Source organism: Typopeltis vanoorti, chromosome 11 (genome assembly GCF_054136105.1).
Source record: "Typopeltis vanoorti isolate ZY-2024b chromosome 11, IOZ_Tvanoo_1.0, whole genome shotgun sequence".
NCBI lineage: Eukaryota > Metazoa > Arthropoda > Arachnida > Uropygi > Thelyphonidae > Typopeltis > Typopeltis vanoorti.
This window is the reverse complement of record NC_143559.1, coordinates 126,200,996-126,225,543: the sequence shown is the minus strand read 5'-3', so window position 1 is coordinate 126,225,543 and position 24,548 is coordinate 126,200,996. Positions and strand designations below refer to the sequence as shown.

General features: G+C 35.5%; 1 protein-coding gene across 3 annotated transcripts in view; it reads left to right on the top strand.

Annotated features, from left to right (window-relative positions):
• su(w[a]) (suppressor of white-apricot) overlaps window positions 1–24,548 on the top strand; it is a 224,604-nt gene that overhangs the window by 165,022 nt on the left and 35,034 nt on the right. For all 3 annotated transcript variants that reach the window (XM_090400460.1, XM_090400459.1, XM_090400461.1), the window contains exons 10-11: window positions 9–275; window positions 16,195–16,537. In XM_090400460.1, coding sequence (XP_090256586.1) covers window positions 9–275; window positions 16,195–16,537 — 610 coding nt within the window. The remainder of the gene's footprint in view (window positions 1–8; window positions 276–16,194; window positions 16,538–24,548) is intronic.

Genomic DNA, 24,548 nt, shown 5'->3' with positions numbered 1-24,548 from the left:
TGTACTAGTTTTAAAGGGTCCTATTAGTTTCTCAATCAAGCCTAAAGATGGAGATAATCTTCATCTGGAAAAGAACAAAAGAAAGGTATTGCTGTTAGATGATTCTGAAGATGAAGAAGGTGAAGAAAAGAAGGATCAAAACACACAAGTTGAAAAGGATAAGGTTGAACATAAGGAGGTATCACTCCCAACTTGCACTTTAAAAGAATTTATACCTGCTGTTGTTGCAGAAAAGAAAAGGAAACTAAAACCAGAGGAGTTGCAAGCAAGATTAGGTATGTCTAATCAAAAGAACTGTATAAATAATTACTTAACTAATACAATAAAAATAAATTTTGATATGTACCATTAAGTTGGTACAAGACAGTATAATAACGGGTAAGTTTTTAATGTAAACTTGACTTCCTCTTAGCAGTTGCCTTCCACATTAATCTTTGTCAGGTTTCTAGTGTGATGATATCTTCTAAACACTACTGACTATCAATTCACTTAGATCTTTTTCTTCCTTCCATTCTTTTTACATGATCCTACTACCTTAGATTAGTTTGCCCATACACATTTTTGTATGCTGATAATCTCATATTCAGTTTTTAATATCTTCATTTAATGATTCTTCCAGATATCCATCTGTAGACTATTTTTATCCTCAAATGTCAGCTGTGGTCTCCAGTCTTTAACAATTTTATTTGTAATATGACTTTCAGCCAGTTTTAATAGGCCTGTTAAAGGATGCAGTCAAAATTTTCTGAGTTTCTACTATTCCTTAGTTTTAAAAACAGGTTTTACTTAGATCTAAGTATTCCAGGAATGGATCACTCATATTATGCGATAAATAAAGACATACGAGAAAAATCAATAAACTTAAAACATTCAGTAATTATTAACTTATTAGGAAATGCCATTATCATAGCTATTAAACTGGAACCCATATGTATATAAACATGAGTCCAATTTTGATATGGGAAAAAAATCATTACTAACTTCGTATCTACAATTTTCTTCCAAATCAGTCTGTTACTTGTCAAGACTCAAACATTATCAGATGTTATATGTCTATTGTCTAAGGCACTTTGTACAGTTTCAATCCACTTATATCTTGGTCTTCCTCTGGGTTATTTTCCTGCCAACCTGGCAGAGAACACTTGTTTTGCCAATCTTTCCTCGCCCATTCTTTTTAAATGACCATACCACCTGAGATTAGCTCTGCTAACACATTCCTGGATGTTGACAATGTCAAGTTCTTTCCTAATAGCCTCGTTTTTTAATATGATATTGCCATTGATGCCATCTTCACGCCTCTAATCTTTCTCAGGACTCTCATATCTGCGGTCTCTAGTCTTTGGTCAAGTGTTTTACTTCTGACCCAGCTCTCATATCCATAAGTTAAAACAGGCTTGAACACTGTCTTATATACAGCTAATTTAGTGTTCCGACTAATTTTTGTTTTATTACATATAAATTTATTCAATTGACTTCCTACCATACCAGCTTTGTTGATTCTGTTGTCTATTTCCATATTTAATTTACCATCATCATCATCATCATCATCAAATTCCTGCCATGTACCCTCAAGGGGTGTACAGGATATGACAGTACTACATGAAAAAATTACATCATTACTAACTTCCTATCTACAATTTTCCTCCAAATCAGTCTGTTACTTGTCAAGACTCCAACATTATCAGATCTTATATTTCTATCGTCTAAGGTACTTTGTACCGTATCAACCAACCTATATCTTGGTCTTCCTCTGGGTCGTTTTCCTGCCAACCTGGCAGAGAACACTTGTTTTGCTAATCTTTCCTCTCCCATTCTATTTAAGTGACCATACCATCTGAGATTAGCTCTGCTAACGCATTCCTGGATGCTGACAATGTCAAGTTCTTTCCTAATATCCTCATTTTTAATATGATATTGACATTGATGCCATCTGTTCACGCCTCTAATCTTTCTCAGGACTCTCATATCTGCGGTCTCTAGTCTTTGGTCAAGTGTTTTACTTCTGACCCAGCTCTCAGATCCATAAGTTAAAATTGGTTTGAACACAGTTTTGTATACAGCTAATTTAGTGTTCCGACTAATTTCTTTCTTATTCCATATGAATTTATTCAATTGACTTCCCACGATACCAGCTTTGCTGATTCTGTTGTCTATTTCTATATTTAGTTTACCATCTTCAGTAAAAATTGTGCCTAAGTAGCTGAAATGTTTTACTTGTTCCACAGGTTCTCCATTCACAACACAGTTGACATTTTCAATGATTCTGCCTATTTTCATTGTCTTTGTCTTTTTATTGCTGACCTTCATACCATATCTATTACAACAGCTATTCAATTTAGTCAGAGAATCTTGCAGACTTGTAGCGGATTTATTTAGAAGTATAACATCATCCGCATAAAGCAAAGAGCTGACATTAACATCTCCAATTTTGATATCAGGTTTAATACCACATTCCTTCATAATGTGATCCATATAGATAATGAATAACAGAGGGGATAATGTACATCCTTGTCTCACACCAGATTTAACATTAAACCATCTTCCTGTACTTCCTTCAATTCTAACTGCTGACTCACAACTCAAATAAAGACTAAGTATTGCTTGATATAATGCCCCATTGACACCATATAACTGCAGCGTATTGAATAGCTTCTCTCTTGGCACCTTGTCATATGCCTTTTCCAAATCGACAAAACTTAAATACAGATCTTTGTTATATTCCCATGCTTTCTCGACTATTTGTCGTAAAGTGAAGATCTGATCCTGACAGCCTCTATTTGACCTGAATCCAGCTTGTTCTTCACCAAGCTTTTCTTCCACAATTCTTCTCAACCGTTTCTCAAGTATTCTTGCATAGATCTTGCCAGGAACACTCAGTAGGGAAATACCTCTGTAATTCTCACATTCAGTTTTATTTCCCTTTTTATATATGGGTACTATGAGAGCTCTACTCCAATCATCGGGAATTCGTCCCTCTGTCCAGGCTTTCTGAACTATGCAGTGCAGCCACTGTAAGACTCTTATACCACCATACTTCAGCATTTCTGGTCGAATATCATCTACTCCTGCTGCCTTTCCACATTTCAAGCCTTTGATGGCTTTTTCGACTTCAAGTATGGATATGTATTCCTGACTGCATGCCTGGTCAGTGTTTTTTATCACTGTGCTGTCATCACTGCTTGTTTCATTTAGCAGTTTTTCAAAGTAATTACTCCATACTTCAAGGATATCTTTTTCTCCTGTTTTCATTTCACCTTTATCATCTCTAATTCCTTTTACAGCACTCTTTCCTCCATTCCTAAGCTTCTTCAACAACCTCCAGAATATTTTGCCACCTTCTTGATATTTATTTTCTATATTCTTGCCAAAGTCCTCCCATGACTTTTGTTTAGCTAGTTTTACACACTGTTTAGCTTTCTTACATTTGTCTCTGTATTCTGTAAGAGTAAAAGCTGACTTATTTGCCAGGAACTTTTGATATGCTTTCTTCTTTTCCTTCACTGCCTCTTTAACTTCCTGTGTCCCCCAGGGAGTTCTGATTTTTTTATCCTTGCACACAACCTCACCACATGCCTCTCTGGCAGAATCAATCAATGTTTCCTTCAGAGTTTGCCACTGAATCTCCAAGGTTTGATTCCTGTTCTCAAACTCTTTCATTTTCTTTTCAATAATCTTTCTGTATTTTAGTCTACAGTTCACATCTGAGAGCTGCTCAACTTTTATTCGCTTTAAAACTTTCTTACATGTTATTCTTTTCAATATGAAATTCAATTTTATCCTGCTCAAGACTAAATAGTGATCACTTCCCATTTCAAATCCTCTGTACACTCTGGTGTCCTGCACCAGGGAGAAAACATCACTATCAACAATAACATAGTCAATGAGACTTTTCTTATTCCTAGCCTCTTCTCTCCATGTGAATTTGTGCACATTTTTATGTTGGAACATGGTGTTAGTAATAACCAGTCCATGTCCTGAGCAGAAATCCAACAGATATTTGCCATTATTATTAGCTTTGCTCTTTTCTCCAAATTTTCCCAAAATATTTTTGTATGTCTCACAATCATTTCCTACTCTACTATTTAGATCCCCAACAAGGACCAACTTTTCCTTTTTCATTGTGTCAGTTGCTTTTTCTAAAGCCTCAAAAAATTCCTCCACTTCTACCTTAGTAGAACCTTCTGTGGGACCATAGGCACAAATAAGTCTCATTGTCCAGTTCCCCATTCTCATATTTGCCCACATTACTCTACTTGAGACTGACTGCCATTCAAGAAGATTAGCCTCGTATTTTGTGTTGAATACTATGGCTACTCCTTCTTTTCCTTGATTGTCATTGCCTGAATATAACATTTTGTATTTATTGCTCAGAAAGATCTCACCAGTTTTGGTCTTTTTTGTTTCAGTCACCCCTATTATGTCGATCTGGTACTTATCTAATTCCTCAGCTAGCTCCATTTCTTTGCCATTCAGGCTTCTTACATTGATAGTACCGATCTTTAACTCTGGTGATGTTGAGTTGGGGTTTGTTTTCAGATTTGTTCCAGTAGCTGACTTTTCGCTGTTCGCCCTGGTTCTCTGGCGAAAACAACGGGGGCCTTGTTTAACCGGGCGACGCCCCAGCCGGCATGAAATTTTGTCATGTTGTACCATCATTTTTTGTTTTGGTTTAACCAATAGGAATACAATTTGGTCGGCTAAATCCCAAATTGCCAGCCCATCCTCGTTCGTTCAGTATCAAAGTAGATACCCAACAGGGTGCACCACGAGAAGGTGAGGATTGGACATTAGGTCAGAAGCCCTGGTCGGTTCTCCGCATTCCTTTAAAGGCTATGTGGAGGTCTCCTCTCAGTTATACAGCTTTGACCCTTAAGCACCCCATTTAATTTACCATCTTCACTAAAAATCGTGCCTAAGTAGCTGAAATGTTTTACTTGTTCCACGGGTTCTTCGTTCAAAACGCAGTTGACATTTTCAACGATTCTGCCTATTTTCATTGTCTTTGTCTTTTTATTGCTGACCTTCATACCATATCTATTACAACAGTTATTCAATTTTTTAGGGAATCTTGCAGACTTGTAGCGGATTTATTTAGAAGTAGAACATCATCCGCATAAAACAAAGAGCTGACATTAACATCTCCAATTTTTATATCATGTTTAATACCACTTTCCTTCATCATGTGATCCATATAGATAATGAATAACAGAAGGGATAATGTACATCCTTGTCTCACACCAGATTTAACATTAAACCATCTTCCTGTACATCCTTCAATTCTAACTGCTGACTTACAACTCAAATAAAGACTAAGTATTGCTTGATATAATGCCCCATTGACACCATATAACTGTAGCGTATTGAATAGCTTCTCTCTTAGCCACCTTATCATATGCCTTTTCCAGATCGACAAAACTTAAATATTTGTCAGATCTTTGTATTATTCCCATGCTTTCTCAACTATTTGTCGTAAAATGAAAATCTGATCCTGACAGCCTCTATTTGGCCTGAATCTAGCTTGTTCTTCACCAAGCTTTTCTTCCAAAATTCTTCTCAACCGTTTCTCAAGAATACTTGCATAGATCTTGCCAGGAACACTCAGTAGGGAAATACATCTGTAATTCTCACATTCAGTTTTATTTCCCTTTTTATATATGGGTACTATGAGAGCTCTACTCCAATCATTGGGAATTCGTCCCTCTGTCCAGGCTTTTTGAACTCTGCATTGCAGCCACTGTAAGACTTTTATACCACCATACTTCAGCATTTCTGGTCGAATATCATCTACTCCTACTGCCTTTCCACATTTCAGGCTTTTGATGGCTTTTTCTACTTCTAGTATGGATATGTATGCCTGTTGACTGTTTTTTAACCACTGTGCTATTACTACTTATTTTATTTAGCAATTTTTCGAAGTAATTACTCCATACTTGAAGGATATCTTTTTGTCCCATTTTCATGTCACCTTTATCATCTCTAATTCCTTTTACAGAACTCTTTCCTCCATTTCTAAGCTTCTTTAACAATCTACAGAATATTTTGCCACCTTCTTGATATTTATTTTATATATTCTTGCCAAAGTCCTCCCATGACTTTTGTTTAGCTATTTTTTCACAGTGTTTGACTTTCTTACATTTGTCTCTGTATTCTCTAAGACCACAAGCTGACTTATTTGCCAGGAATGTTTGATATGCTTTCTTCTTTTCCTTCACTGCCTCTTTAACTTCCTGTGTCCACCGTGGAGTTCTGATTGTTTTATCCTTGCAGACAACCTCACCACATGGCTCTCTGGCTGAATCAATCAGTGTTTTCTTCAAGGCTTGCCACTGAATCTCCAAGGTTTTGTTGCTGTTCTCAAAGTCTTTCATTTTTTTCTTGAATAATGTTTGTTTATTTTAGTCTACAGTTCGCCTCTGAGAGGTGCTCAACTTTTATTCGCTTTAAAACATTTTTACACATTCTTTTCAATATGAAATTCAGTTTTATGCTACTCAAGACTAAATGGTAATCACTTCCAATTTCAAATCCTCTGTACACTCTGGTGTCCTACACCAGGGAGAAACATCACTATCAACAATAACATAATCAGTGAGACTTTTCTTATTCCTTGCCTCTTCTCTCCATGTGAATTTGTGTACATTTTTATGTTGGAACATTGTGTTGGTAATAACTATTCTATACCCTGTGCAGAAATCCAACAGGTATTTGCGATTATTATTATTAGCTTTGCTCTTTTCACCAAATTTTTCCAAAATATTTTTGTATGTCTGACAATCGTTATCTACTCTGCTATTTAGATCCCCAACAAGGACCAACTTTTCCTTTTTCATTGTGTCAGTTGCTTTCTCTAAAGTATCAAAAAAAATTCCTCCACTTCTGTCTTAGTAGAACCTTCTGTGGGACCATAGGCATAAATAAGTCTCATTGTCCAGTTCCCCATCTTCATATTTGCCCACATCATTCTACTTGAGACTGCCTGCCATTTAAGATTAGCCCCATATTTTGTGTTGAATACTATGACTACTCTTTCTTTTCCTTGATTGTGTTGTATGATACAAAGTTATATTTTACTCATACTCATTTCAGATTTTGAATTATATTTTTGCTTCTTTCTTAAGCAGAAGCCTACCATAATAATAAAAGTTGAGCAGCTCTCAGGTGTAAACTGTAGACTAAAATACACAAATATTATTCAAGAAAAATGAAAGAGTTTGAGAACAGGAACCAAACTTTGGAGATTCAGTGCCAAGCCCTGAAGAAAAATTAATGAATTCAGCCAGAGAGGTATGTGGTGAAGTTGTCTTCAAGGATAGAACAATCAGAACTCCATGGTGGCACTGAAGGAAAAGAAGAAAACTTATCAAAAGTTCCTGGCAAATAAGTCAGCTTGTGGTCAATAATATCTGAACTCTTGTACCTTCCATGTGATGAAGGGGACTAGGATCGGATAGTATTGGACCTGGTCATAGGATGAGAAGAGCTATCCATAACCAAGGTGACAACATTGCCTCCAATTGGTGAAAGTGACCATGCATCTTGACTTGGGAAAATTTTAAAACATGGGGAATATTCTATTAAGAAGGGATATTTGGGGAACCACAAGCCAAGTGATTATGACATGCATAAGAAGAAGCTTAAATCTGTCATGGCATAAAACACTGCAGGTTAGTAGTGCATGGGAGATATTTAAGGGTCATCTAGAGGAAGCAGTATTAAATTGTATACTTAGGATAAGGAAGCTTAATCATATAGGAGTTAGGTGAATGAGTAATATTAAGCACGAGCTGCAAAGAAGAAAATGCTATAGAAGGTTATAAAGAGAAACGTGACCTGCAAACTTATGAACAGTACAAGGCTCAGGCAAGAAAGGTAACCAACATGGCAAAGAAGGCAAAATCAGATTATGAGAAGAATTTAGCCAGGCAGGCCAAAGGAAATCCCAAAGAGTTATTTCGTTATGTGGCAAATAAGAGGAAGAATGACTGTGGAAGATTAACCTTACTGAGTGACCAAGAATATATCTTCCTAGTGAGGTTATTGCTTTAACCTATGTGACAGACACTAATGTGGGAACAGAGGAGGATGAATTGGTGGTTCTTAGGATATTGCAGAATCTCAATATAAATACAGCTGTGGGATTAGATAGGATATCAGCTAGGGTTTTGCTAGAATGTGCAAGAGAACTGACAATGCCTTTGATTAAGCTGTTTAATTTAAATCTCAGCTCTGGTAGAGTTCCAAGGAAGTAAAAAGAAGGCAAAATTCCTTTGCATAAGGGAGGTTATAAGACTGCGGTAGCAGATTATAGACCAATCAGTCTCTTGGGTGTGGTGGTAAAAGTACTAGAAAAATTGGTAAAAAAAAACAAAAAAAGAGAGAGAATTCAAGAATGGGTAGATAAAAATATGATACTGTATGAGGGTCATCATGGCTTTGTGAAGGTCAATCATGCCTTAGGCATGACTGACCTTCACAAAGCCTAAAATTTTAAGTCTTATGTAACAGCTGCATTGGGGGGGGGGGTCAGAGGAATTAGAAAATTTATAATTTTTTGATAATAAAACAACTGTTATTACAAATTAGAAAGTTCTGTGGTCTTCAGAGCAGTTAAGCAAAATTTTGACAAAATTATCAGTTTAGAAAACAATCAGCATTTCTGTTGGGAATATCTGCTAATCAGTCAAAAGCATGAAACTAAAACAAAATTGCTGGCTTTTTTTTGACTATTCCTTCTGGAACATGTTCCTTCTCAACAGAAGTGAATAATTTCAGCTTTCAGCCGGTTGCTAGTAGAGCGTTATTAGGTTGTATTTCTGAGATGACTTATTCAAAAATGGCAATCAGCATCAGTAACCATACAAACTATTTTTTAAAAGAAAAAAAAAACATTAGTAATACTCAAGCAACTTTTTGGCATACAGGATTTTTATATTGGAAAAATATATTAGTAAAAATTATTTCTGCTATTTGCTATTCCCTAAACAACTGATGCCAGGCCTAGAAGGAAAAGAAGGGATAGAATAATCAAATTGCAAAAAACTAGTTCTGATTTTAAAATCAGACTAGTTAAATTGAAACTATTTAATTTATTTTTGCAGAGTGGTAAAATAAAGTATTCATACTTGAAACATTTCTTGTGGAAATTAAACAAAATAATAATAATCCATTTTTAAGCTAAAGATGTCGTCTGAAATATTTAAACAAAGTGTACATAGGTAAAACCGTATGCCTAACTGGTATTGTGACTCCATGGAGTAAAACAGAACATTGTAGAGTGATATAGGGATATAGGAATCTTTGTTTTTTGTTTTTTTTCCCCTGTGAAAACACCTCTGTATAATACAGCATGACTTGATATTAATGTTTTAGAGGAACAGCATGTTGTGTTTGTGATATTTTAATTTAAATGTCTCTCAAATGAAAAACAAGTAATGCAATTTTACATATTTATTCATAAAAATGGAACAGCAGTGCATCTAACTGTAAGCTTGATTGATAAGCCATATATTGGAATGTGATTTTTTCAACCAGAAAGTTAACCCAAGTACTATTTTGGTATATCATGTGGATTGTAACATAGCTTGTTTCTTTGTACATATATGTGTGTACTCCAGATGATGATCTTTATATGAAGATTGAAACGTTGAGAGATTATTTTAGTTTATATTAAACATAAGTTTTACTATAACACAGCAGTTGTTTCCATAATTTTTTAATAATGAATGCTAATCACTGTAACTGAAGGAAATGATTCTCATAATCCACGGAGATGTTACTCACAAGTGTTGCAGTTATTACAGCAAGCTAAAGATATGTGTTTCACTTTATATTTGCATTATACAAAAACCTGGTATGGATGCAAATTTAAAGAAACCTGTCAAATTTTGATCAACCATCCTAACTTAACAATAATGGTGGCATAAAAATCCCAATAATTTGGATGGCACACATTCAGCCCTTGTTGGCCACCGTCTGTACTGTTTTGTCTTTATGTGAGTAATTATATGAGAGCATGTTGCTCTCTAGCTTAATATATTTCCAAATTGATGATAATAATAACAAGACTATCTTTGGAGTAAGGCTTTTTTTTTCTCACCAGAGGTCAGGCCAGTAGTACTACTGGTTAACCAAATTGCTGTGACTGGCATGCCATGCAGATTCTAATGTATCTTTGTTTCTTTGTATATACTGTATTTTCTTGAATATAGCTCACCCTCACATATATCTCTCACACAAAAAAAATTCAAAACCATTAAAAAATGGATAGTGAATGTTATGGAAGTTTCAGATATTTTGAAATTTGGTTGAAGAGAATCAGCGTTTCAACTTAACAATTGTCAGTTTGCCTTTGTTGTTGAGTTGCGCAATCTTTTGCTAATACTGCTCCAATCATATGTGAGACTGGAAGTAGTGATAGCGAATAAATTACAGAAGCATTCACTATACAAATATATTGCATAATGAAGGTGAGCAACCAATCAGGTAAATGACATTGACTGTTAAAATTTAAATGCATTCATTTTTATAAATGTCAGCAATTATAATGAATACTGAGAATTTAATTTTTTTGTGAAAAATTGTAGTTTCTGAAAATCCCTGCATATATCTCACGCCACAATTTTTTAACTTTAATTTTTGGGAAAAAAGTATGAATTATATTTGAGTAAATAAGGTATGTGTATACTCCAGATGATGACTTTGGTATGAACATTGAAATGCCAAGTGATTATTTTGGTTTATATTAAACTGAAGTTTTACTATAACTCGGGAATTGTTTCCATAATATTTTAAATAATGAGCCTTTGTAGTTTAATCAGATTACCTTGAAGAGCCACTACATCAGCATTGTATCTAGTAAATCTTCTCCAAATTTAAACTAAATATTCAGAATATTCTGTTACCTAGTGATAATAAACTTGTAATTTTATTGTCATCAAATAACATTAAAATTTATCCTTCCTTACTAAAATTCCTGACAGTGGATGCAAAGATTTTGTATAATAAAATTTTTGCATTCCTATATCTTATCTATTATTATTACGGGCGACTCCAGAGAGGCCTTAGACTCATCGAGGGAGGCCCTAAACGTCATGTCCACACAACTATTCAACATTCTCACAGTATCTATCATACCTTACCTTGAACTCACTCACTGTCATAGCACCCACAACAGACTCTGGCAGCTTATTCCACTCATTTACCACTCTAAAAGTAAAGAACCTAGCTCTACCACCCTTGCTAACCACACTCTTGCCCAGCTTCTATAGATGTCACCTAGTTCTCCCACCACAGTCCTGATCTCAAAAATATCCTCTGAATTAATCCTATAGAAACCCTTTAGCAATTTGAATGTCTCAATCACATCTCTCCTTTTCTGCCTATCAACCAATTTCTGCAACCCACAAATTTTCGACCTGTTCTTATAAGGTTCATTCCATAGACCTGCTATCATCTTGATCACTCACCTCTGGATCCTCCACCTCCTCCCCATCAAGAAGAAACCTAGGTGACCAAATCTGGGCACAGTAGTCGAGATGGGGTCTTATCAAGGCTCGGTACAGAGGAACAATAACTTGCTTGTCTCTGCTCATCAAAATATTTTTCAACAACCAAGTGAGTTGATGAGCTGATTTAGCCACTTTTGCAATGTGCCCCCTAAACTTCATCTCCCCCATCCACCAACACTCCCAAGTCCCTGGCCTCATCAATCTCCTGGAGTACAGTTCCATGAATGTGGTATACTGCTGCTAATCTTTTCACCCCAAAATGCATAACCTTACATTTTGTCACATTAAATTCACATCCATTCTCCTTAGCATGGATGTCATTGCCCAGGACTCCAATCTATCCAAATCGTCCTGCAAGATTTTGACATCTTCTGCATTCACTATTGCCCTACCCAACTTTGCATCATCAGCGAACAAATGAACTGTTCCTCTTAGATCCTTCCCTATATCGTTAATGAACAAATTAAACAGCAGTGGTCCAAGAACAGAACCCTGTGGCACACCACTAGTCACAGGCCGTCTTTTGGACTCTACTCCTGAATAAACTACTCTCTGATATCTCTCCATCAACCACCCACCTATCCATCTCACCAACATTATATCCATTCCCATATGTTGCAGTTTACGGATTAGAATTCCATATGGTATCCTGTCAAATGCCTTAGCCAGGTCCAGCATTATCACTGTAAACCCATTACCCTTATCCAGTTCAGCCGTCACTGTGTTTTAAAACTTGAGCAAGTTACTGAGGCATGATCTACCCTTCACAAAGCCATGCTGTCCCCTGTACAGATCTCATTTTCATCAATCCATTCCTGTATTTTTCCCTTGACTACTTTCTCCAAGACCTTGACAACGACTCCTGATATGCTGATCGGTCGGTAATTTGCAACAGTAGTCTTGGATCCTCCTTTATGCAGTGGAACTATTTTCCCCTCTTTCCACACCTTCAGGACTAAACCAGACCCAAGACTCAGATTAAATAACATGGTCAAGGGCACTGATAATTCTTTAGCCGCTTCACGTAAGACCCATGCCAGTATACCATCCAATCCCACAGGTTTATTCCTATTAAGGTTCTGTAATAGACTATTCACCTCCACTTCATTCATCACAATTCCCATATAAACTAATGGTTCCTTCATTTTTTCAATGTCACCACCTGGATGATATACTCTTGCAAAGTGCTCACTCAGTAATTCCATTATATCGACTGATTCAGTGACCTCCTTACCATCGGCATTCCTTAAAATCATTCTGGCGTGTACATTTTTTTTTTTTGCCTGCAGCATATTGAAAGAACTATTTGGGATTCTCTTTAGCTTGCATAGCTAGTTTCCTTTCATAATCTGCTTTTGCTTTTTCTTACCATTCGTTACCCTTCTGGCCTGCGCTTTGTACCGTTCATGTGCCTGCAGGTCACCTTTCTATTTAAATTCCCTCCAGAGTTATTTTTATTTATTTATTTTTATTTTTTATTTTTATTATTATTTTTTTTTTTCAGCTCGAGCTTGATGGTGTTATTTATCCATTTAACCCCTACTTGTTTTTCTATTCAGATGCTAGGTATACAATCAGCCATAACCTCCTGTAAACGCTGCTTGACCACATATTGGAACCACATGAAAAAAATTACAAGTCAAAATTTTCAGGGAATTCAAATATAAAACAGTCGTTTTAGAACATTTATTGTATAATTTTTATGTTTTTTTATATGGAGAATATTAGAAAAAAAGTCAGTTAATTGCTTGATAGAATAACGAAAAGAAGGGGGGGGGGGTAAAAAATCAAGTAAATCAGCAACTACTTGCAAACCTCTTTTTCCAACTCTTTAGATGGGTTTGGTAAAATTTTCATGGAAGCCAGTATTTATTAACTATTTCTTTCTTGAACAATGCAAAATAATTTTTCTAAGGAGTTGGAATTTCCCATTTGATTGGGAGTAATAAAAAAAATTGGGGTTTTTGTTAGAAACAGTAAGGGAAACCAAATATAGAAAGTGAACCTAACATTCTTGTTTAGCACTTCTTTCCTCCTCTGTCTTCGAGAATCGTCAAGATGCCAGTTATTATTTAATAATTTTTTTTTTTTTTTTTTTTCAATTGAATGAAAAACCAGCAATGGATTTCACTTATTACATAATAGAAAAGCATCTGTTAGTACCAGGAATGGTCCTACTCTCTGCAGCATTCCTCCAAATCTGTGAACAAAAAATTCAATATCCCAGTGCTCTCAGATAAGCAGTGGGTTACTCTACCATGTTCCAACATGATGATTAAAATTAAGAAATGTTTAACTGTTTGTTCTTGTTGATAGCTTCACAATGGTTCAGAATATGAGTATTTGTATATTCAAAATAAAAATTATAAAATGAATCATAGTCAAGAAACTTTCACAGATGAACTGTAGACTCAAATATACAAATGTTATTCAAGAAAAAAATGAAGGAGTTTGAAAGCAAGAACCAAACTTTTGGAAACTTGTGGTAGCAAAATTTGGGGAAGGGGGAGGGTTGATTGATTGATTCAGCCAGGGAGATGTGGAAAAGTTATTTTCAAGGATGGAACAATTTGTGGTGGACTTAAAAAGTTAGAGGCCCTGAAACGAAGAAGAAACCATACTGAAAAGTTACTGACAATTAAGTCAGAAAGTGGCCTCAAAAAAACACAGAGAAAAAATAAGAAAGCTAAGTAGCTAAATTAAAGTCAGGGGTAAACTTGAATAAGAATAGAGAAAATGAATATCTGAAATATTTTTGCTACTTTTGTTGTAAATATCAAAGATGTTCTGAAGACTTGAAAAATCTTAGAAATGGGGGGAAGGGTACTGTAAAAGGAATTGCAGATGATATAAAAGTTCAAGATGAAGATATTTTGGATATCTGGAGTGATTTAAGTGGGATGCAGTTGGGAGTAAAAACTATCAGGAACAGAATAATTCAGCACAGTACAGAAGTTTGAATTTCAGATGATTGGAGTAGAGCTCTCAACCCATCTATATAAAGGGAAACATATGAGAATTACCTGGGAAGAAGATGAGCTAAATTCAGACTAAATAGGGGTTGTCGAGACAATATTCTTATTTTACAACAAATGGTCTAGAAAACATGAGAATATAACAAGGATATGGATTCTTGTGGGAAAGGCTTATGATAAGGTGTCAAGAGAAAAGCTGTTTAAAAGACGTGAATAGGACTTTTTGCAGAACAGTATTAAATCTGTAAAATTGTAAGTCAACAGATTGAAGAATATATAAGAAGATGGTTAGGTGTAAAATCAGATAAACACAAGGATACACACTATGTTCACGATTGTTCGTATTCTGTGTGCGGATCAAGGCATGAAGAAAAGTGCCATTAGACCATGATATCAAAATTGGAGATATTCATCTTTACTTTATGCAGATGTGATACTTCAAAATAAATCTGGTACAAGTTTCAAGATTCTTTATCTAAATTGAATAGCTGCTTAGCATGAAATCATTCATTAAAAAAATAAGTAGTTTGAAAATAGGCAGAAACGCAGAAAACATTAACTGCATTCTTAATGACAAACCTGTATAACTCGAGTAAAATACACTGGTTGGAAAGAAGTCAGTGGACACCATACTGTGAGGAACAAACAGCCACGGTTCCCACCTTCATAAGATATAGAACCTCTTTTTGCTGTGATGACCCCAGTAATCCTATGGGACATACTTTCCATAAGTGTACGATAGTGATCAGTGGGAATTTTGGACCATTCTTCCTGTAAGCATGTAATGAGGTCCTGGACTGGTTATGGAATGGATATCTCTTGACCTCATATGAAACTCTCTAGTTCATCCCAGAAACAAACTGCACTACAATCTACATAGTTTGCTAAAGTTACTGACCAACTGTTACAACAATTATTGGCCTGACCTCTGGTGAAAAAAAAAAAAAAAAAACCTTTACTACATCAAAACTGTAGCCCTATTATTATCTATATTAGGTTACAAAATAAAATTGAGCTGGAGAGCAATGTTTATATGTTGCTCTCCAGCCCAATTTAATTTTGTAACCCAATAGATAATAATAGGACTCTAGCTTTGATGTAGTAGAGGTTTTTTTTTTTTTTTTCCCTTCACCAGAGATCAGGCCAATAATTGCGGCAACGGTTGGTCAGTAACTTTAGCAAACCATGCAGATTGTAGTGCAGCTTGTTTCTCTGCATATATGTGTATGCTTCAGATGACCTTGATATGAAGGTCGAAACTTCGAGCATTTTGGTTTATATTAAACTAAAGTTTTGCTCTAACACAGTAGTTCTCCATAATTTTCCATAATGTACTTTCACTCTTATTGCACATGGCAGCTATTGTACTAAAGAATTATTGTTTTCTTTTCTATGATGATCGAAATTGTTTTCAAGACAATAAAATGCCTTATTTTTCCTCATATTTTGAAAACTATATCTTTGTATATTTAATAATTTTGAGTAGATTCAATTTCTTCACTGGTGAACAAGTATATATATGTTATAAACAAATATAGTTATATAATACCATTATATCAATGTTGGATAGTGTTGAACTCTTGAAATGAGTCTTTGGAAGATGCCTATATAATAATAATAATAGTTTCTTAACTAGATTTATTGAAAAAATGCAATAACATTATTATTTTATTTATTCTTTTTTTTGTTTTAATATTTTTGTTACTTTTTAGCTAAAATACGATTAAAAGACAAGCTGGCAGCAGCAGCCAGGGAAAGATTGGCACAACAGTCTAGAGAAAGACAGCTGCAGCAAGAAAGAAAACGCAAAGCTGCTCTTTTTCTTACAATGCTCAAGAAAGCACCACCTGTGACTACCTGTGACATGGATGAGTTGAATGAACATTCTCTTCCTCAGCCTGAACCAGGAACAAAAACTGAAGCAATTTTTGGACCAATGCCAAAGCCTGATCATGATATAGATCATGAAGTAGAAAATCAGAAAGAAAGTGAACCTGCTCATTCACCAAATGCCTTGTCCATTGGATCAAGTTTAGCGGGCTCACCTACTCTGAGGTAAGAATCAATCCTGCTCTGTACTATGTTAGTGTGATTTTCATTTAAAAAATAATGGAACAGTCTTTGGAACTACTTAGGAACAGTCAGTTTTTTCACTATATCATTCTGCCCTTCTACTTTATGAATAGAAAGTTATCCAGATTTGATCCTTACCCCCCCCCCCCCCAGCTTATATAGTGTTTTTATTTAGGCTGCCGTAAGGATCAAAGCTGGATAACTAAGAGGAGACCCTCCATATACCCGTTTAAACCAGGAATTTGGACCTAATGTCCATTCTTCTTTCTGGTGGTGCACCCAATTAGTACATACCTACCTCAATGCTGAATGTATGAGGGTGGAATGAATAGCAATTTGGTGCTTAGCTGACCAAATTGTATTCCTTTTGGCTTATAATGTACCATTATAATATCATGGTACAACATGATAGAATTTCATGCCAGCTGGAGCATCATCCAGTTAAACAAGATCCCTATTGTTTTCATCGGGGAACCAGAGCAAACATCGAAAAGTCAACTACCAGAACAGATTCCAACTAAACATTAGCAGAGTTAAAAATTAGCACCATCAGCATAAGAAGAATCAATGAATGAGAAATGGAACTAGCAGAAACATTTGATAAGTAACACATCAATATAATAAGTGTTACCAAAAGAAAGAAGACAAAAATAGATCAAATCTTTCTAAGCAGGCAGCAAATACAAGATGTTATATTCCAGCAACAATGATCAGGAATAAGGAGTAGCTATAGTGTCCAAAACTAAATATAAAGATGATGATCTTAAATGGTAGGCAATATCAAGCAGAGTGATATGGGCACTATCAAAATGGGGAACTGGACAATGACACTTATTTGTGCCCATGATCCTACAGAAAGTTCTCCAAAGGAAAAAGTGGAAGACTTTTTCAAGGCAAAAGAAAATGTTTGTTCTTATTGAAGATCTAAATAGCAGAATAAGAAATTAATACTAGATGTATAGAAATGTTTTGGGAAAATTTGTAGAAAAAAGCAAAGCTAATAATAATAGCAAGTACCTGCTGCATATTTGTTCTGTTACTAACACTATGTTGCAGCATAAAGATATACAGAGATTCACCTGGAGAAAAAATGCAAGAAACAGAATCTCATTGACTATGTTATTGTTTATATGAAAGAACTGTGTAAGAAAGTTTTAAAACAAATCTAAGTTGGGCAGCTTCAAATGTGAACTGTAAACTCAAATACAAACATTCTTCAAGAAAAATAAATAAAAGAATTTGAAAACAAAAATCAAATCTTGGAGATTTAGTCAGAGAGGCATGTGATGAGATTGTCTGCAACATTAGAAAAAAAATCAGAATCCTACAGTGGATTAAGGAAGTTAAAGAGACAATAAAGGAAAGGCACATTGAAAATTCCTGCCAAATAAGTCAGCTTATGCTCTGAAACACAAAGTAAAGCACTGTATAAAACTAGCTAAACAAAAGTCAAGGAAAGACTTTGGAAAGAACATAAAGTTTGTTGGTTTTTGAAAAAGCTTAGAAATGGAGAAAAGAGTACTATAGAAGGAATCAAATATAATAGATCTTTAGTTTCTGAAAACTAAAGATAAAGATATTCTAGATGTCTGGAGTAATAATTACTTTGAAAAATTGCTTAATAAAACAAACAATAATAGAACAGTGGTAGAAAATACAGGGGAATGCAATCTGGATTACATATCAATTCTTGAGGTAGAAAAGCCATCAAAAGCCTGAAATGTGGAAAAGCAGATGGTATTCAACCAAAAATGGTAAAATATTGGGAAAATTTTGAATTAATCTGGATTATTGGAGTAGAGTTCTCATAGTATCCATCAGGGACACCTAAGGGTCAAAGCTATATAACTGAGAGGAGACCTTCACATAGCCTTTAAAGGAATGTGGAGAACCGACCAGGGCTTCTGATTTAATGTCCAATCCTCACCTTCTCATGGTGCACCCTGTTGAGTATCTACCTAGATACTGAACAAACAAGGATAAGCTGGCAATTTGGGATTTAGCCGACCAAATTGTATTCTTATTGGTTTAAACCAAAATACAAAATGATGGTACAACATTACAAAATTTCATGCCAGCTGGGGAGTTGCCTGGTTAAACAAGGCCCCTGTTGTTTTTGCCAGGGAACTAGGGCGAAAAGTCAGCTACTGGACCAAATCTGAAAATGCACCCCAACTAAACATCACAAGAGCTAAAGATCGGTACTATCAACATAAGAAGCCTGAATGGCAAAGAAATGGAGCTAGCTGAGGAATTAGATAAGTACTAGATTGACATAATAGGGGTGACTGAAACAAAAAAGACAAAAACTGGTGATATCTTTCTTAGCAATAAATACAAAATGTTATATTCAGGCAATGACAATCAAGGAAAAGAAGGAGTAGCCATAGTATTCAACTAAATATGAGGCTAATCTCCTTGAATGGCAGGCAGTCTCAAGTAGAATGATGTAGACAAATATGAGAATGGCAAACATGACAATGAGACTTATTTGTGCCTATGGTCCCACAGAAGGTTCTACTAAGGTAGAAGTGGAGGAATTTTTTGAGGCTTTAGAGAAAGCAACTGACACAATGAAAAAGGAAAAATTGGTTCTTGTTGGGGATCTAAATAGCAGAGTAGGAAATGATTGTCAGACATAAAAAAATATTTGGGGAAAATTTGGAAAAAACAGCAAAACTAATAATAATAATGGCGAATATGATGTAATTCTGCTCAGGACATGAACTGGTTATTACTAACATCATGTTCCAACATAAAAATGTGCACAAATTCACATGGAGAGAAGAGGCAAGGAATAAGAAAAGTCTCATTGACTATGTTATTGTTGATAGTGCTGTTTTCTCCCTGGTGCAGGACACCAGAGTGTACAGAGGATTTGAAATTGAAAGTGATCACTATTTAGTCTTGAGCAGGATAAAATTGAATTTCATATCGAAAAGAATAACATATAAGAAAGTTTTAAAGCGAATGAAAGTTGAGCAGTTCTAAGATGTGAACTGTAGACTAAAATACACAAAGATTATTGAAAAAGAAATGAAAGAGTTTGAGAACAGGAACCAAACCTTGGAGATTCAGTGGCAAGCCTTGAAGAAAACTGATTGATTCAGCCAGAGAGGCATGTGGTGAGGTTGTCTGCAAGGATAGAAAAATCAGACCTCCATGATGTGACACAGGAAGTTAAAGAGGTAGTGAAGGAAAAGAAGGAGGCATGTCAAAAGTTCCTGTCAAATATGTCCGCTTGTGCTCTTAGAGAATACAGAGACAAATGTTAGAATCCTAAACACTGTGTAAAACTAGCTAAACAAAAGTCATCAGAGGACTTTGGCAAGAACATAGAAAATAAATATGAACATTCTGGAGATTTTGAACAAGCTTAGAAATGGAGGAAAGAGTTCTGTCAAAGGAATTAGAGATGATAAAGGTTACATAAAAACTGGAGAAAAAAATATCCTTGAAGTATGGAATAATTACTTCGAAAAATTGCTAAATGTAACAAGCAGTGATAGCACAGTGGTAAAAAATACTCAACTGGCATACAGTCAGGAATACATATCCATACTGGAAGTAGAAAAAGCCATCAAAAGCCTGAAATATGGAAAGGCAGTAGGAGCAGATGATATTCGACCAGAAATGCTGAAGTATGGTGGTATAAAAGTCTTACAGTGGCTGCACTGCATAGTTCAGAAGGCCTGGACATAGGGACAAATTCCTGATGATTGGAATAGAGCTCTCATAGTACCCATATATAAAAAGGGAAATAAAACTGAATGTGAGAATTAGAGGTATTTCCCTACTGAGAGTTCCTGGTAAAATTTATGTAAGTATACTTGAGAAATGGTTGTGAAGATTTGTGGAAGAAAAGCTTCATGCAGAACAAGCTGGATTCAGGCCAAATACAAGCTTTCAGAATCAGATTTTCAATTTAAGACAAATAGCCGAGAAATCATGGGAATATTACAGAGATCTGTATTTAAGTTTTGTCAATCTGGAAAAGGCATATGACAAGTTACCAAGAGAGAAGCTATTCACTGTACTATAGTTATATGGTGTCAATGGGTCATTATATCAAGCAATACTTAGTCTTTATTTGAGTTGTAAGTCAGCAATTAGAATTGAAGGAAGTAAAGGAAGATGGTTCATTGTGATCTATATGAAGGTCAGCAATAAAACGACAACGAAAATAGGCAGAATCGTTGAAAATGTGAACCTGTGGAACAAGTAAAACATTTCAGCTGCTTAGACACGATTTTTAGTGAAGATGGTAAATTAAAGATGGAAATAGACAACAGAATCAACAAAGCTGGTATGGTAGGAAGTCAATTGAATAAATTCATATGAAATAAGAGAGAAATTAGTCAGAACACTAAATTAGCTGTATACAAGACAGTGTTCAAACCAGTTTTAACTTATGGATATGAGAGCTGGGTCAGAAGTAAAACACTTGACCAAAGACTAGAGACCGCAGATATGACAGTCCTGAGAAAGATTAGAGGCATGAACAGATGGCACATCAATGGCAATATCATATTAAGAAAGAGGATATTAGGAAGGAACTTGACATTGTCAGCATCCATTCAGGAATGCATTAGCAGAGCTAATCTCAGGTGGTATGGTCACTTGAACAGAATGGGAGAAGAAAGATTAGCAAAACAAGTTTTCTCTGCCAGGTTGGGTGGAAAATGACCCAGATATAGGTGGATTGATGCGGTACACAGTGCCTTAGACGATAGAAATATAAGATCTGATAATGTTGGAGTTGACAAGTAACAGACTGATTTGGAAGAAAATTGTAGTTAGGAAGTTAGTAATGATGTAAATTTTTCATGTAGTACTATCATCCTGTACACCCCTTGAGGGTACATGGCAGGAATTTGATGATGATGATAGCATCCATCAGTAAAAAGGGGAAATAAACCTACATGTAAGAATTACCAAGGAATTTCTTTTCTCTACTGCACATTCCTGACAAGATTTATGCAAGTATACTTCAGAAAAGTGTGGAAAGGAATCTCTGGATCTTTTTCCTGCCAACCTGAAAGAGAACACTGGTTTTGCTAATATTTCCCCTCTCGTTCTGCTTAAGTGACCATGCCAACTGAGATTAGCTCTGCTAACACATTCCTGGATGCTGATAATGTCAAGTTCTTTCCTAATATCCTAGTTTTTAATATGATATTGTCATTGATGCAATCTGTTCATGACCCCTAATCTTCCTCAGAACTCTCATATCTGCTGTCTCTAATCTTTGGTCAAGTGTTTTACTTCTGACACAGCACACTGTCTTGTCTACAGCTAATTTAGTGTTTTGACTAATTTGTCTCTTATTCCATATAACTTTATTCAGTTGACTACCTACCATACCAACTTTGTTGATTCTGTTGTCTATTTCCATATTTAATATACCATCTTTACTAAAACTCGTGCCTAAATAGCTGAAATGTTTTACTTGTTCTATAGGTTCTCCATTGACAATGCTTCTGCCTATTTTCATTGTCTTTGTCTTTTTATTGCTGGCCTTCATACCGTATCTATTACAACAGTTATTCAATTTAGTCAGGGAATCTTGCAGACTTATAGCGGATTTATTTAGAAGGATAACATCATCCACATAAAGCAAAGAGCTGAGATTAACATCTCCAATTTTCATATCAGGTTTAATACCACTTTCCTTCATAATGTGATCCACATGGATAATGAATAATAGAAGAGATAGTTTACATCCTTGTCTGACACCTGATTTAACATTAAACCATCTTCCTGTACTTCCTTCAATTCTAATTGCTGACTTACAACTGAAATAAAGACTAAGTACTGCTTGATATAATACCCCATTCACTACACCATATAACTGTAGTGTAGTGAATAGCTTCTCTCTTGGCACTTTGTCATATGCCTTTTCCAGATCTACAAAACTTAAATACGGATCTTTGTAATATTCCCATGATTTCTCGGCTATTTGTCATAAATTGAAAATCGGATTCTGAAAGCTTTATTTGGCCTGAATCCAGCTTGTTCTTCACCAGTCTTCTCTTCCACTTCTCAAGTATACTTGCATAAATCTTACCAGGAACACTCAGTAGGGAAATACCTCTGTAATTCTCACATTCAGTTTTATTTCCCTTTTTATATATGGGTACTATGAGAGCTCTACTCCAATCATCTGGAATTCGTCCCTCTGTTCAGCCCTTCTGAACTATGCAGTGCAGCCACTGTAAGACTTTTATACCTCCATACTTGAGCATTTTTGGTTGGATATCATCTACTCCTGCTGCCTTTCCACATTTCACGCTTTTGATGGCTTTTTCTCCTTCCAGTATGGATATGTATTCCTGACTGCATGTCTGTTGAGTGTTTTTTACCACTGTACTATCACTGCTTGTTTTATTTAGCAAATTTTCGAAGTAATTACTCCGTCAAGGATATTTTTTCCACCCATTTTTATGTCACCTTTTCCATTTCTGATCTTTAACAACCTCCAGGATATCCTGCCATCCTCTTGATATTTATTTTCTATGTTCTTACCAAAATCTTCCAATGACTTTTGTTTAGCTAGTTTTACACAGTATTTAGTATTCTTACATTTGTCTCTGTATTCTCTAAGAGCACAAGCTGACTTATTTGCCAGGAACTTTTGATGTCGTTTCTTCTCTTCCTTCACTATCTCTTTAACTTCCTGTGTCCTGATTTTTCTATTCTTGCAGACAACCTTGCCACATGCATCTCTGGCTGAATATCCAAGGTTTGGTTCCTGTTCTCAAACTCTTTCATTTCTTTTTCAATAATCTTTGTGTATTTTAGTGTACAGTTCACATCTTAGAGCTGCTCAACTTTCATTCCCTTTAAAACTTTCTTCCATGTTATTCTTTTCAATATGAAATTCAGTTTTATGCTACTTAAGACTAAATGGTGATCACTTCCAATTTCAAATCCTCTGTACCCTCTGGTATCCTACACCAATGAGTAACATAGTCAGTGAGACTTTTCTTATTCCTTGCCTCTTTTCTCCATGTGAATTTGTGTGCATTTTTATGTTGGAACATTGTGTTGGTAATAACTATTCCATACCCTGTGCAGAAATAACAGGTATTTGCCATTATTATTATTAGCTTTGCTGTTTTCTCCAAATTTTCCCAAAATATTTTTATATGTCTAACAATCATTTCCTACTCTACTATTTAGATCCCCAACAAGGACCAACTTTTCCTTTTTCATTGTGTCAGTTGCTTTCTCTAAAGCAGGGGTCGCCAAGCTTCTTTGACCGTCGACTCCCTTGAAGAGTTTCTTGACTTTTCCTTGACCCCCTGTATTTTACTATTACGTAATTATAATAGGACAAGCAAAAAAGACGCTCCTGTGAGATTTCATCATCATCATCATCATCATCAAATTCCTGCCATGTACCCTCAAGGGGGTGTACAGGATATGACAGTACTACATGAAAAAATTACATCATTACTAACTTCCTATCTACAATTTTCCTCCAAATCAGTCTGTTACTTGTCAAGACTCCAATATTATCATTATCAGATCTTATATTTCTATCGTCTAAGGCACTTTGTACTGTATCAATCCACCTATATCTTGGTCTTCCTCTGGGTCGTTTTCCTGCCAACCTGGCAGAGAACACTTGTTTTGCTAATCTTTCCTCTCCCATTCTATTTAAGTGACCATACCATCTGAGATTAGCTCTGCTAACGCATTCCTGGATGCTGACAATGTCAAGTTCTTTCCTAATATCCTCATTTTTAATATGATATTGCCATTGATGCCATCTGTTCACGCCTCTAATCTTTCTCAGGACTCTCATATCTGCGGTCTCTAGTCTTTGGTCAAGTGTTTTACTTCTGACCCAGCTCTCAGATCAATAAGTTAAAATTGGTTTGAACACAGTCTTGTATACAGCTAATTTAGTGTTCCGACTAATTTCTTTCTTATTCCATATGAATTTATTCAATTGACTTCCCACGATACCAGCTTTGCTGATTCTGTT